At 39.3% G+C, this 16,297-nt stretch overlaps 1 protein-coding gene across 9 annotated transcripts in view; it reads right to left on the bottom strand.

The window, feature by feature from the left end:
• LOC109266906 (BEN domain-containing protein 5) overlaps window positions 1–16,297 on the bottom strand; it is a 1,451,617-nt gene that overhangs the window by 512,834 nt on the left and 922,486 nt on the right. For all 9 annotated transcript variants that reach the window (XR_002079911.2, XM_053895592.1, XM_053895596.1 and 6 more), the window contains one exon: window positions 209–425. Coding sequence is in view for 8 of the 9 variants with exons in the window: in XM_053895592.1 (XP_053751567.1) it covers window positions 209–425 (217 nt within the window). In the remaining variant the exon portion in view is untranslated. The remainder of the gene's footprint in view (window positions 1–208; window positions 426–16,297) is intronic.

Below are 16,297 nucleotides of genomic sequence, written 5' to 3'. Positions count from 1 at the left end.
TCAGCTTCATTCAGAAGGACAAGCATTTGCCTCATATCTTATTCTGTGACTTCCTGTTAGCCACAGAGGCAAAGAATGGCATAATAAAAATAACTATTCATAAAAGTTCCAGAGCATATGCAAAGCATCAATATCTATTATTTGCATTCTATAAAAACCCATTGCTAAGCACTTCTCCCAAGGCTGCCTGTTTCAGACTAGGCCTTACCACGCTCTGACCCAGCTGCTCCCGAAAGAAGTAATCCATGTTTCTCTTTTGCAGGCTGTCAAGGTAATGCTGAAAGCGTGTGTATGTATATGGGTAGCAGTAAGCAAATTGGTAAATATCTTCTTCTCGGTCAAAACAAAATGCAAAGGACATCACATAATTCTTCCTATGGTCCGGACACCGGTAGTAGTAAACATTTTTAGGTGGCAGCCTTTGCCTGAAAGATACAAAGAAAAAAAATTGGGCATATCAGACAATCATTCAAGCTTCAAAGGTAATAAACAGGAATAAATGCCCAAGAGAAAAAAACTGTAACATCAAGAAGTCTAGGTGGTGTCTGGGAACAACCGTACCACCTATGGTCAAAAGGAGTCCAGGATTTGGCAGCACTTTATTCAAATTCCAGCTCTACCCTTTATCAAATGTTTGGACAATGCAAAGGTAAACAAAGATGAACAAGTTTTAATCATTGTTTACTATTATTTGGAGCGCTCATTACATGCCCAGGCAATGAGCTAGATTCTTTTTTTTTAATGTTTATTTATTTATTTTGAGAGAGAAAGAATGCATGTGTGTAGGGCAGAGAGAGAAGGAGAGACAGAATCCCAAGCAAGCTCCGTACTCTCAGCACAGAGTCCCATGTGGGGCTTGATCTCACAAATCATGAGATCATGACCTGAGTCAAAACCAAGAGTTGGGTGCTTAACTAAACTGAGTAACCCAGGCACCCCAGGGAAACTCAGATTCTTGATGTATAATGGTAAATAAGAGAGGCAACATGTTTATCCTCATGCAGTCTATATTCTGGTGGGGAAGAAGTCAATAAAATATTAAAAATAAATACATTAAACAGTTACAGACTCTTAAAGCACCTTGAGGGCAACTAAAGAGTATGATGTAAGGGGCATTTAGGTGGCTCAGTTAGCTGAGCATCCAACTCTTGATTTCACTTCAGGTCATGATCCCAGGGTCATGGGATTGAGCCCCACATTGGGATCTGTGTTGAGCGTGGAGCCTGCTTGGGATTCTCTCTCTCTCTCTCTCTCTCTCTCTCTCTCACCCTCTCTCTCTGCCCCTCTTCTACCTCCTGGCTTGCTCGTGTTCTCTCTCTCTAAAAAAAAAAAAAAAAAAGAAAAAAAAGTGTGATGTTATACTAAAAATAAATAGGGGAGGTCTACTTTTCCTAGGGAAGCCAGGTTTTTGTATTGTAAGGCTAATTCAGACCTTTTTTTAAAATAAGCTAATGTGCACTGTAAATATTGAAGGGGGAGGAAAGAATATTCAACTTTCTTTAAATTATTACTATTGTTTTTCTACAGAGCATAACATGACACTAATTTTCCACAGAAGCACTTTGGGAAATACTGCTTCAAATATATTGTGTAAGCAGTTTTGTTAAGTCATCATGCTCATTCTCCAATAAGGAACTCTGAAACATATGCATGAGAAAAGGCAAAATGTTCCAGTCGTAATTCCCATAACTTTTTTACATTCATCCACATCACAGGCTCACTGTACCCTATCATGATGTGTGACATCCAAACTATTCACAGTTTTCCTGCAGTGAATGACTCTTATTACTGTCTCTTAAAAAACCCATTAATCCTACAAAACCCATCCCAAACTATACATTTTCCATGATCATCCATTGACAGTTCTGGGCCAGTCCAGCTCCCACATTTCACAGCAACTCTTGCTTCTTTGTTGATGGCTTCGTAAGTCTTACCCACTCAAATCAGTTTGGAAGCTCCTAAAAACACAAGTATATTTCTGGGGGCTACTGGCACATTGGGTGAAGGATGCCAGGCTCATCTGTAGGGGCTTGGCATTCAACTGAAAAGCCATAGGGCCCAGGAGCATGTGAAGGAAAGTGTGAGGAGGGTGTAGGTGATGAGGTTGAGGAAAATAACAATGGTGGTGACTCCAGGTAGGGCAGCCTGAAGAAAATTGTTAAAAGCACCCAGAGCATTATAACATGCTAGTAGTTTGTTGCAGAATCTTGCTTCTACCTTGGTGTCCTTCTGAAGCTGCCTAAGTAGCTAGGGTGGAAATTAAGGCTGTGGGCTTCCTGTGGAAGAGCAGAGGTTACAAGACACTAATTCTGTACATACAGCAAGCTTCTATTGTTTGCCTGTAGCCCTGGGTCCCATGAACATCAGACATTAAGTGAAATGCAGAGAGGGGAAGAAGATGCAAATTAAGGAAGAAAAAAAGGAAAAGAAAGATTGAGAAAGGAATGAGGGAAGAGAGAAAGGAAGGAATGAACAGAATATGCATAGTATGGGTTGTTTATGGGGCTTATTCAGTACCTGATTTATTGTACTTTATTTTTTTAATGTTTATTTATATGAGAGAGAGAGAGAGAGAGACCATAAGTGTGAATGCACAAGCAGGGAAGGGGTAGAAAATGAGGGAGAGAATCTGACAGTGCAGAACCTGATGTGGGGCTTGATCTCACGAACTGTGAGATCATGACCTGAACTGAAATCAAGAGTCAGATACTTAACCAACTGAGCCACCCAGTCACCCCAAGTACCTGATTTAATTCGCATAAAATCATTTGGTCAAGGTGGGTATTATTCCACTTTGCCAATGTGGTCATGGAGGTTCATGAAAGTTAAGGAGCTCACTCATTACATCAAGTGAGTAAATGATAGAGCTGGGACTCCAATTTGTTTCTGTCTGATTCCAAGTCCAGTACCTAGAACACTCCTCCATAGTCCTTGATAAATTATGAACTTCTGCTATTCCAGATATGAGTGTGTGCAAAAGCCAGGAGGCAAGAGAGAAAAAAGCAAATGTTGGAACTGAAAGGAATTCATCGTGGCTGAAGTACAAAGAGTGAGAAGGGAATCCATGAGTAATGTGTCTGAAGAGGAAGGCAGAAGCCAGACTAGAAAGGGACTATATGAACCATGTTAAAGAATTTAAAAATGATCCTGAAGTCACAGGGTACCTTTCAAGTGAGTGAAAGAAGTAAAGTACCATGACTGCCAGTCCAAGGGATCGATGATAGTGGTCAGAAGGACAGAAGGAGAGTAGCTGCACAGGTGTAGAAAACAAGACAGATTTGACTATTTTAGAAAAAAGTGGCTTAAGTGATGGGACATAAGGTCTAACTAATATGGGTTAGAACCTGGTAGCACTGAGGAAGGCCGGATGGTAGAGAGAAAAGCATAACCAATAAAGGAACAGGGATTTTCATATAAACATCAATGGTAGTATCAAAGGCTGTCTAGGGATGTGTTTGGGCCCACAACAGAATCCATTTACGTCCTACTCCCAAAGCCACCACAGATAAATATACAGGTAACAATAGTCTTCTTGTAATGTAAATGTAACTTTTAAGACAAGTGCTGCCCCCTCCCCCAGGCACTCTTACTTTCCAGCCTGATTGCTACCCTAAACCTTCCTATATTGAAATTTTGGGGCTACCAGTGATGAGGCAGAAAAATAATGGCCTGGAAGGTGCATGGGGAGTCAAGAGGAAAGTCGTCCTCTCCTGATACTTCTGTCCATGGAGTATAAGTGAATCAACAGTTCCTGAGAGGGAAATGGGGGGAATAATGACCTCCAAGATATCAGGTCTTACTTCATTGTTTTATGTAGCAAATATTTGTTAAGTATCATGTACCAAGCATTGTTTGTCTAAGAGAAGATGTAAAGGAAGCAGTGGACTAAAAGACTGAGAACCCAAGTAAGATTAGTTACCATGAAGCTGAGTTTCAGAGGAAAAAGTGGAAAGTGGAAAGTTCTTGATAGAGAAGGGAACAGTGAAAACCAAGATAAGATCAGTGCAGAGGTAAGGGTATAGAAAGAACAGATGATAGTCTAAATTTGTGATGTGATTGAAACATGCAGAAATGTGAGGCTGATGGACTAACCTAGTTTCAGGGTTCCCAGTTTGCATTCAGGAAGAATGCCAGTTGAAAGTGGCCTTGAGGTCTCTGGTTAGTGACCTGTGACCCTAGCTTCAGGCCCTGGCTCACAGATCTGAGAGCAAGGTGAGCATGTCTTCATATGTTAGTGATTCCTACAGTGACGGGCCCCTCAGGTTATGATGCTGATGTTCTCAACTCTTCATTTACTAGTATATCCGATCAGGGTCCATGCTTTAAATTCAATCACCCCAGTTTTCTCCTATTCTAGCCAAGTTTAGCAACTTGACTCTGAGAGCCTACCATCTCCACCAAATTTGATTATGTGCTATCAAGAGAATTCATCTAATGCTTGCAGCTGTCCCAGCTCCTCTCCTGAGTGGGTCGGATGCCTAACCTGATTTGCAGACAGAGTGAAGGTAATGGGCCCTGGGGTAATCATTCAAGGAAGTCAAGATGCTGCTCAGGGCTTAGATTTTCTAGAATCTACTAAGAGTACAAATAAAAATCCATTTGAGAAGGGCTCAGTAGGTCAAATTCATGAGGACTTTCAAGTAACAAAAAGAGTAGAGGAAAATAAGACTGGGACTAAGTAGGAGGAAACATGTGTCTCTCATTTGTAATGCATTTCTGGTTTTTCTCTTATTTTGCTTATTATGTTTTTACTATGTCGCAGGCATCATGTTGAATGTTGTATATGCATTATCATTTAAACCTCACAATAATCCCATGAGCCAGGGGCTATTAACATCCCCTTTACATAGACAAGAAAATTGAAGCTCAGAGAGGTAAAAAATTCCCTGAAGTGACAGGGTTAGTAATACTCAGGGCTTATACTAGATGCAGACTAATGTGACTTTGAAGTCTGTGCTCATAATTCCTATGGTACCTTGCTACCCTCCTTTCTCCCTTTGCCATCCAGTCATAGCCCTATTTCTGCTTCCAGAAAAACCTGCTCTCCCAGTACTCTCCTGTTAAAGACTCTTCAAACAACTCCCTATCTTCATATTCTGGTTTGGCCTACAAGGCTCCGTGAGATCTCCCTGTGATCCAGTATCACCAGCCATTTCTTCCTCCTTGAATCCTATGTTTTATTCATACTGAGCTACTTACAACTCCCTAACACAATTTTATGCTATTCCTCCCATACCTTTATGGGATCTCTTTTTATTTGATCTTTCTTTCACTTGGAGTGATTCCCCTGTCATCTTACCTACTTGGTGAACTGCTACTCATAGATGTGCATAAGGTAGACTGTCAATAAAGGCTAAAGTATTTTTTTAAATGAACTAATTAATTAATGGACAAAAGAATGTATAAATAAATGTCTACCCTTTAACATACTTCCTCTCTGAATCCTTCTCTGACCATTCAGTCTTCATTAATTTATCTCGACTTTGACACATAATAGTAAAATAAGTTTTATAACTTGGTATGTCTGTTAATAATGAACACCAAAAGTAAGTGGAGATTTCTTCAAAGAAAGGTAGGCTTCTTGAAGACAGGAAGAGTGTCACCTTTTCCCTCTCTTTCTCACTTTTCACTTTGTCACTTTCCTCTCTATTGTCTCTTCACAGAGAAGTTAACAATACTTGGTCATTTTAAAAAGCTGTAATAAAAGGAAAAGAAGACTCATCTCTGAAGATAAATGGTAGACATCATAGGGAGGTAGATTGTAGCTCGGTATAGAGACTCTTTAATATTCAGCTGAAGGGCAAGTAGAAAGGCCCATGTTATAGGGGAGTGCAAGCATGGGAAGCTTTATGGGATCCCATCAAGTAAGTTCCTATACTTGATGTTAGGTTAGACAAGGCTGCCTTCTGATTCTGTTTAATACAGGTGTGAGATATCACTGAAAACAATACAACAATAATGATAACAGCTATTATAATTCCTAATATGTATATATTATTGACCATGTGGTAGGCCATTGTAAATACATTATAATATATTAAGTTCTTTAATCCTCACAACCATCCTCTGAAGTTATTCCTGTCATCCCAATGATATGACGAAAATGAATATGGGGACAAGAATGCTTGTTTTTTTTTTTAAGTTTATTTATTTATTTTGAGAGAGACACAGCAGGGGAGGGGCAGAGAGAGAGAGAGAGAGAGAGAGGGAGAGGGAGAGGGAGAGGGAGTGGGAGAGAGAGAGAGAGAGAGAGAGAGCGAATCCCAAGCAGGCTCTGCCCTACTAGCGTGGAACCCGATACAGGGCTTCAACTTAAGAACCACAACACTATGACCTGAGCTGAAATCAAGAGTTGGATGCTTAACCAACTGAACCACCCAAGTGCCTCAAGAATTCTTGTTCATAAGAGGAAACTTGTCCACGACTCCCCAGAAGACTTCATAAAGGAAAGAGTCCAACATCTGATCCTGCCAGAGATGCAGAGAGATTCAAGACCTGGAGTGTGTGCTCTCAGGACTCAGAAACTAAAGGCTGATTGAGCTGTTGGAATAAACCATCATCGTGGGTCCATCCTGATGACTAAAGAGGACATCCAAATGTGTGAGGGCACCCTGTAACTCACATCCTCAGATCCAGTCATGCATGAACATGTGAGTGAGCAAAGCATACACATTCACACACATGTTCAGTAAATACTGAACACATTCCAATCATACTATATATACTTCTCTACTATAGCCTCTATCTAATTATATCAATTTGAATATATACCTTTCTCCATCATTACACTGAGCCTCTCCCAAGGGCGGGGACAATGTATTGTTTACCTCTGGTTCTGCAGGACCTATACAGAGCTTTGCATATAGAGGTTCTCAAAAATGCTTATGAATTGGGTAAATGAATATATTTGTGAGTGAACTTTAAGGGATTAAAAATTGGAATAAATAATTTCAGCCATACCAATCTATGTATAGTGTGCTCTCTCCATGTGAAACTGTGAGTCATGCCCTGAATACATTATGTTCTCAAAAACCTTCATGCCTTTTAAAATGCTGTTCCTTCTCTCTGCAATTGCCTTCCCCTACTTTTCTACGTAGTACATCCTTATGTAGGGAAGTGAGACCCAGCTCAAATGACATTTCCTCTTTGAAAGCTGTGTCAGCAACTCCATGAATTAATTGCTCTAAATGCTAATTGTAGACACTTGTATATTTCTAATTCATCTCAAAATCCATAGCACTTAATAGTGCTTGGTCCTGAAGAGGAGCTCAGAGCATGTTTGTTGAATTAATGAGTGAGTGAATTTATGACTTAATGAATGACTAAAATGGTTCCTTTCCATTTACCATACTCTCTGCCTTCTCTCCCAACTATCAGTCAAATTCCAGTACATCATTTTGGAGGTTACTAGAACACAGAAGAAGAGAAGAAGCCCAGGACCTAATGGAATACACAGGGCTCTCTAAAACAACAGCATTCCTTGCCCTCCTCAATAACCCTGAAAGACAGGAGCCCTAATTTGCTCTTTAATCTAACAGAAGATATGGACATGGACAGATGAGTTCCAATCCCACATTCTTCCTAGACAGTAGACACAATTTTTTTTCTTCATATAAATTCTAAAGGAGATAGGGCGCCTGGGTAGCTCAATTGGTTGAATGTCTGACTTCCGGCTCAGGTCATGATTTCACAGTTCATGGGTTCAAGCACCATGTCGGGCTCTGTGCTGACAGCTCAGAGCTTGGAGCTGCTTCAGATTCTGTGTCTTCCTCTCTCTCTGCCCCTCCCCTGATCACACACTCTCTCTCTCTCCAAAATAAATAAACACTAATTTTTTTTTTTAAATTCTAAAGGAGGAATCAAAACAAGGCCACTCAAATATAATATAAACACTTCCTGTATCCTATAATATGCTACCTGTTTGATGCACACTATTATCTGACTGATAAACACATTTCTCCCACCACTCCAAGGCTGTGCTCACTGAAATTCAGCCAACAATTGCAATTGTAGAAACAGTCTCTTCATTTCCCATCTTTGTCAACCCAGGGTAGGGAGAAGCAACCTGGCATCCAGTTTTCTAGGTATTTTTGAAATTAAGGTAAGACTTCATCCCTCTTCCTTTCATAAGGGCAGCCAAATCTCTGGTTTGTCATTCATGTCAACATGTGGCCTTTAGCCTACGTTTAGTTGGAACAACCTAGACTACCACCTGGCTGGAGTCAGTTGGCCTCCTCTTTTTCTTCTCCAGTGTCTGGCACAGCCAGGCAGCGGGCATGGATGCCCACATTATAAATCCACCTTCCCTTTCCATAGGCAAACAGGAGCTATCCTATCGTCTCCCAAATAATTATAATGGTGCTCCTGTCACCAGCATATCTATTCTTATCTTTCACCACACTTTGTCACAGCTAATCTCTTGATGAGTCACAGGGAGGGGGAGAAAGAGAGAGTGAGGGAGTGCTCAGATACAGGCAACACATTTTTACACCGGATGTCTAATCTGATTATCATCTTATCAGAGGCTGATGGGCACTAGTTGTGGGAGGAGAGAGACAGAGCTACATACTGCCAGCTGAGTTTTTGATAACAAAAAAGACACTGCTCGATTCTTGAATTAACCTTTTTGTCCTACACACTGTATTGTTTATTTTTCATAGTTTATTTTACATGTAGTGTTTTTATTTATTTATTTTTTTATCTGTGCCTTCTGGAGAAGGACACCCACACACTGTGGCAGCAGCTGCTTCTATTAATTCCAAGCCATTAAAAAAATTAAAATTAAACCCAATTACCTCGTCTGGTTTAGAATTGGGGAATAGCTGAGACTGATTATTCCCCCTGGTCATGGACGGCAACAATATTCCTACCTACACGTGGCTGCTGGCAGAATGCTAATGCAGCCAGAAATTCCAGGGACAGGCTCTCGACACAAGGAGAGGCTCTAAGTCATGTACTCTATCTTCTCTAATCCAGATTCCCGAGAGGATGCAAGAGGAGGACCCTCGATAAGATATTGGAATAGCTATGGTTCTTGGGAAGGATCCTTCCTCTCTTTGTGCCTCGGAATAAAATGTGGTTACTAAAATGTGTCCTATATCCCTCTTAGGGTTGTTGTGACTCTTAGGTGAAAAGGACTTTACTTTCAAAACTATCATATCCTGGGCTACAGGATAGTGTATAAGGCAGTATCAGAAATGAGGTAGCAGGCTAGAGCTGGAATGGCTCATCTTTGCACTAAGTTGTGTACTAAAGTTACTTTCTTGCTGCATCCTGGGTAGAATAACAATAAGGGTTCAGCGTGTGAGGTCTGAACTAGACTAGCATCTCCTTGTAATCCCCTTGCATACAGCCTAGTGTATAGAAGGCACTCACTAAGTACTTTGAATAAATGAATAAATAAGTCAGGCAGGGCTGAGTTTTGACTGAACAAATAGAACTGTGTTCACGTCCAACTGTAGATGCCTTTTAGAAATATAGTTAGAATACAAAAGAAAGAATGTGGGCTTGGGCTCTATTCTACTTCCATTACTTCTCAGGTAGTCTTGGATCTGGGTTTCCACATCTATAATATAAAAATAATATCCACTCATGGATTTGTTTTTTGTTTCTGTTTATTTATTTATCTTGAGAGAGAGTGTGTGAGTGAGCAGGGAAGGGGCAGAGAGAGAGAGAGGGGGAGGCAGAGAATTTCAAGCAGGCTCCACACTGTCAACACAGAGCCCAATGCAGGGCTTGAACTCATAAACTGTGAGATCATGACATAGGCTGAAACCAAGAACCTGACACTTAACCAACTGAGTCACTCAGGTACCCCCATGGATTTGTTTTGAAGATTAGAGATGAGATTTGTACCTGGCATGTAACAGGTGCTCAGTAATGTAACTGTGATTATCACCATGCTCTGTACGATTAATAGCTGGCATCACACTATGTCTTAGTTCAGAACAATGAACTCCAAGTTCACACTAAGTGTGCTTATGGCATGAAATGGGCAGAATAGGTAGGATAGGGGACAAAGGAATATGTGACAAGGGACAACCCTGTTTTCTCTTCCTGATGATTCCCATGCCCGATATAACCAACACCTCCCTTTTATTTTTTTTAAGTTTTGTTTGTTTGTTTGTTTGTTTAGAGTGAGAGCATGAGCAGGGGAGGGGAATGTGGAATATGTTTAAGAAATAGAGTCTAAGCAGTCCTTATAGAGAATAGTCTAATAGCTTTTGGCATCATGTGGTATAAATCTAAAATTATTTACTTTAGGTTTTGGTTACTCTTAAAGAAAAAAAAAAAAACTTCATAATAAACCCTTAACCAGCAATGAGCTCAAAAATACAAAAGTGGATGCTTCAAAATGTTCAGTGATGACTTTTCATTTCTCATGAAATTTAGTAATGGACATGTAACTTGTATGAAATGTTTGTTGGTATTTACGATCCACTGTAAGGGGTGTATTGATAACATGACCACATAAAAACCAGAAAAACATAAATCTGCTGAAGAAACATCAGCATCTACTTGATTTAACAGTTATTTTAAGAAAACTGATGCCCAGACTATAATTTAAGCATGTAAAAGCAGAAGCATAAAAGAAAAATGATTGAAATTGTTTTAGAAGAAAAATGTAGTATATATGAAAATCCATACTTCAGAGGGAAGTTAGTATCACTTTATTTAAAGTACATGACTGTTCTCTAAAATAATTTCTATCATTTTTAATTCCAAATTTTCTTGTATATAAAGTGGTAGCCATTGGGGCACCTGAGTGGCTCAGTCTGTTAAGCCTCTGACTTCGGCTCAGGTCATGATCTTACAGTTCATGAGTTCGAGCCCTGCGTCAGGCTCTGTGCTGACAGCTCAGAGCCTGGAGCCTGCTTCAGATCCTGAGTCTTCCTCTGTCTCTGTCCCTACCCTGCTCACGCTGTGTCTCTCAAAAATAAAAAAAACAGTAGAAAAATTTTAAAGTGGTAGCCATTAATGTCTTTTCACTATTTGCAGACCTAAAACCAGCATCTTTAGATCAGTGTCATCAGATATTTCAAATAGAAAATAACAATTACAATGTAAATTAATTATTTTCATCTAATTCATGGAATCAAAGTAAAGCTTTTCAAAAATCATTCTGTTGTAGATATCATATGTTTTCACTCTTATGTGGATCCTGAGAAACTTAACAGAAACCCATGGGGGAGGGGAAGGAAAAAAAAAAAGAGGTTAGAGTGGGAGAGAACCAAAGCATAGGAGACTCTTAAAAACTGAGAACAAACTGAGGGTTGATGGGGGGTGGGAGGGAGGGGAGGGTAGGTGATGGGTATTGAAGAGGGCACCTTTTGGGATGAGCACTGGGTGTTGTATGGAAACCAATTTGACAATAAATTTCATATATTACAAAAAATAAAAAAAAATCATTCTGTTGATGGTAAAATACTGTCTTAGTGGTAATGACATCGCCAATTCAGTAAAATAAAAAGTTCAACATTAAAGATAAAGTTACTTATTTTTTGCAACAATATGAATACAAATTTTGGTAAAAGCAAAATACTTGTTAAATGAACAAACATATGGAGTAGAAATTTATTTTTTAAATTGGTTTGTGGTGTCCATATAAATCATACTTGCATCCAAACAAACTTCTATTTTCCACCTTCAAAATAGAAACTATAGTATCTCAAAATTTACACAAAGTAAATGAACAATTTTTTATGAAGCTAATAACAAACCACACAAACATAAAATTTTTGTTTTTTTCAGGAAGGCAGACCATGCTTATTTTCTTTACTGTCTGCCATCAATAGGATTTGAGATTTTGAACATTTAATAAGCTGCTTTGTTAATCAACATTGATTTTGGTTTTTGTTGTCGTTGCTAATGAGACCTCTAAATTTTAGTAATGAGGCTCTGAATGAGAACAAAATTTTGGTTGCATTTTGTTCAAAATCAATTGAAAAATTTTAATCAAATATTCAACAATGAAGCACCAAAGTATTTCAGCTTTTAAAGCTTTTATCAAATTGCAATTATTGAAAACAAAGCTTGCAAACAAGAAGACATGACATTTATCTCTACAAAAGCATGGGAGGAACTATACAAATTAAATGATGAAAGCACATTTGGAGTACAAGATTGAATTTTGAAATTCAATGATTATACTTTGGGATAACTTACTTTAGGAGGAGAATTTTGTGATGAAGCTCCTATTTTGAATTGGATATTTATATAATATGTTGTGCCAGAGTAGAATGAAATTGAGAAGGCCTACAATTTTGCAGCATCTGCATTTGGTGAAAATTTGAAAGAGTCAAGAAGCATCTTATTTGAAAAAAGTTGTTTTATTAAAAAAAAATAATCCAAGAAAATTTCTCTGAAGGGAGTAAACAAGAGAGTAACTACAAAAATATTTGGACTGAAATGTTTATATATTGCAATACTAAGAAGCTTACAACTGAGAATGTCCTCGGGGTTCCTCGGTGGCTCAGTCGGTTAAGTGTCTGCCTTTGGCTCAGGTCATGATCTCATGGTTCGTGAGTTCGAGCCCTGTGTGTCGGGCTCTGTGTTGACAGCTCAGAGCCTGGAGCCTGCTTTACATTCTGTGTCTCCCTCTCTCTCTGCCTCTTCCCGGCTCATGCTCTGTCTCTCTCTCTCTCTCAAAAATAAATAATAAACCATTAAAAAAAACTGAGAATGTCTTCTATTTAGAAGAATTTGCTCTAAGTTTACCAGGTACTTCAGTACCTATAGAGATACACATGTAGCTAAGAAACTCGTTGAAGCATGTGAATGTGTGCTGAAAGTAACTGAATTGATTTAAAGAAAATAAATATAAGTTTTTCAAAAATATTGCTTTAATGCATATTGATATGTATTTATTTTATTTTATTTTGTTTTTTATTTAGAACAAATTTTGGTTTTGAAAATTGTTTTTTAAGTCCAATGTAGTCAAACAATTGGCAGCTAATACATGAATATTTCCAAAAATATACAAAACTTTATTTTTAGTTTCCTCATTCACTTTCAGTTGGGAAGATAAATCTTTGTGGTCCTATCCATTTGCCAACCTGATTGCTGTTCTTGAACATCTTAAAGTTACCTAAAATTCAGCCTGATTAAAGTCAATCTCTTGACCTCCTCCACACCCGGACTTCTGAAAATTCTCCCAACTCAGTAAATAGACTGACCATCTCCATCCATTCAACTGAACGCGACAAAAGCCTTAGAGGCATCTTGATGTCTTCCTCTCTTTGTCTTTTTCCTTCCTGTTTTCATTCAACAAATTTTGCCTAAGAGCTTCCCGTGTTGCATTCTTCTAGATGGTGAGAAAGCAGAAGTAAAAAAAGAAATTCCATGCTTTTATGGAACTTAAATTCAAGTGAGAAAGAGATAAACAAATCAATACATGATATAGTGTAAGATAATGATAAGTGTAATGAATACAAATAAAGCAAAGTAACGGATAGTGAGTGATGGAGGGGCTATTTTAGTTAGGATGGTCAGAGAGGTAACCATTTAGTAGAAACTGACTGATACAAGGAAATGATCCATGTACGTGTGTGTGTGTGTGTGTGTGTGTGTGTGTGTGTATGTGTGCATGTGTATCCAAGAAAATAGTGGTCCAGAGGGAAAATCAAGCACAAAGGTCCAAGGGCAGGAATAAGTTTGTTATGTCTTTAGAATAGGAAGGTCAGTGTGATGAAATAGGAACAAGTGAGAAGGTGGTTGGTACAAAATTAATTAGGAAGGGAGGGTGGATCCAGACTACAGGGCACTGCAGGCCCTGACTGGAATTTTGTATGAGAAACCACAGTGGGGTAGAGATACTAAGGGTGATGGAATGAGTTGGTTTACATTTTCAAAGGGGCTCTGGAGTAGAAGAGTAGTCTGTGGTGGGCAGGAGGGGGATGACAGCCTGAGGCCAGTCGGATAGCTATTGTAGTGGTCCAGGAAAAAGATAATGATGGCTTTAGTTAGAGTGGAAGCTGTGTAAGAAGTTGCAGGATTTGGAATCTATTTTGAGGGTAAACACTATCATATTTGAGGATAAACTGAATATGAGATGTGAAAGTAAAAGCAAAGTCAATAACGACATTAAGGTTTTGACCTGATATCATTTACTGAAATTGTTACATCCTCCATCTCATTAAGGTCTTTAAATTCTGTCTTTAGAAGATATCTCCAAACTCTACTTATCTCTATTTCCATGTTTTTCCTACTTTGCTGAAAAAGTCTCCTACACTGCCCAGCTTCCTTTTTCTCACTTTTCTCCTCTCCAATCCCCTCTCCACATAGTTTTTCACAGCTTAATTGGATCATGTCATTTTCCGTATTAAAACTCTTACACAATTTCCAATTATGTTGGAATGGAGATCCAAACTATTTAACATGACTTTCTTACTTCCTCAGATGAACCAAGTTCATAGTCTATCTCAAGACCTTTAAATACTTTTCCCTCTATCTATCCAGTTCTCCACACTAACTCCCTCCTTTTCCTAGTGACATCTACCCTTCATTTTTGTTTTACCTCAGATAATATCTTCCCTATCACCATCTAAATTAAACTCTCCTGTTAGTCTCCCTTGAAGCAACTAGATCCTTTCCCTAAAAGCACTACTTCAATTTATAATTACATGTGTATTTGTACTTGTTTACTTGCAGTTTATGTTTCCAGTAGGTTGTAGTTTCTATGTGGGTAGGGACAACATCAGTTTTTTTGCTCACCAGTGAATAACCTAGCATCTGACACAGTACCTGACACATAGTAGACTTATAGTAAATTTTATTAATTGAATGGAGTAAATATGTATGGGTGAGGGGATAATGACAGAGAAGGAAGGTAAGAAGGCTGATTGTTGGTGGCCTGCGTGGGACAAGGAGTTTAAACCCACAGTGGGCTACTGGGTTCCCAGCAGAGCTAGGTAGGGGTGGGTATTGTCATGGAAGGGCTTCTAACTTGTTCCATTAGTTAGATTTTGCAAGACCTCACACAGTGCCTCTCTCAGAGAAAAGATAAAGACATTAATCATCTAGACAAAGGCCTCCTCTCATTTCCTCTCTCACATAATGTAGTTCCCTGATTTATTTCTGGATTCTTCAGGTTTCTGCTTCCACAACCATCAGATCAGAGCTTTTAAGCCAGAAGATTCATTGTTATGCAGCACTATCATGTGAGGAGTCACCGGAAGGCCTTCCAGACTGTAAAAGTAGAACTCAGTGTGGTCTACTCAACAGGAGGGCTCTCATCATAGTGGCTTCCCAGTATAGAGTGGTTATAGGCTGTCCCCCCGTACTCACTGAGTAGGGCACTGCCAGGCTAGGCATGACCAAAGTGGGGGGGGGGGAGGGGCTGGGGGCTTAGCATTAGATAAAGAAATATAGAGAAGCAGGACCATCTGGAGTATTTCTGATTCATTACTCAACCCGAAGTCCTAGTACAGGGAGTACCTTTTCACTAAGTAAAATGAACTGAGACCTCAGTAGAAAGTCTAAGGAATAGATCATGAGAGTAGATTCCAGTGGACTGGAGTCCAAGAAAGCCAGAAAATGTCCTAAATTCCAGGTTGCTACATCCAAGGAGCTTAGTCAAAAAGCAAAGTGAAAAGTTATCTGGTCCCCAAACTAGGTTCCAAGTGTAGGGGGATAGGGCATGAGAGATAGTGATGTTAGAGCCAAGAATGAGTCAGCAACAAAGAAAGTAGATTGCCAAGGGAAAACTGAGAAGGGACAGAGGCATGGATAGCAAGTGACTTCCAGCTTTCCAGGGCAAGAAGTACAATCACAGTCTTGAGTGGATTAAGATGTGATCAGAATCAGTGAAAGGAGGAGAGCAGGATTACTTTCCAGAGATAATATACATACACGGTTTCAAGCCAGGTCACACCAAATTATTCTTTCCTACTATGACAAAGGGAATGAGGAGTAAGACCTACTTTAACAGGAATGAAAGGCTGGCATAAATACATGGGGAAAAGAATGGAAATGTTAAGGAGATATCCCTTAGGATGTCGGTCTCCAGTGGATGAGGAAGCTGGACCAGGCTATTGCTCCATGTGAAAAGTGGTAATGACTTGATGACCTGTGGATGCATAAGGACTGGCAGGCTGGAAGGTATGGCATTTGAAGGAAGCAAAGCACTGACCAAAAAACAAAGACTGAGATATGACACAACCTTGGGAAGTTCTGATACAGAAAGGGTAATCTTCCATAATGGTGCCAGAAGAATTACCGAGGTTTTATGACAGCTGCCAAGACCCCAGAAGGACAGATTAAGCAACACACAGCAGGTTATCAGGGTCATAACAAGTGT

Source organism: Panthera pardus, unplaced genomic scaffold, assembly GCF_024362965.1.
Source record: "Panthera pardus isolate Hobbes unplaced genomic scaffold, ASM2436296v1 HiC_scaffold_11, whole genome shotgun sequence".
NCBI classification, from domain to species: domain Eukaryota; kingdom Metazoa; phylum Chordata; class Mammalia; order Carnivora; family Felidae; genus Panthera; species Panthera pardus.
The sequence above is the reverse complement of the archived record's forward strand: the minus strand, read 5'-3'. Positions and strand labels throughout refer to the sequence as shown.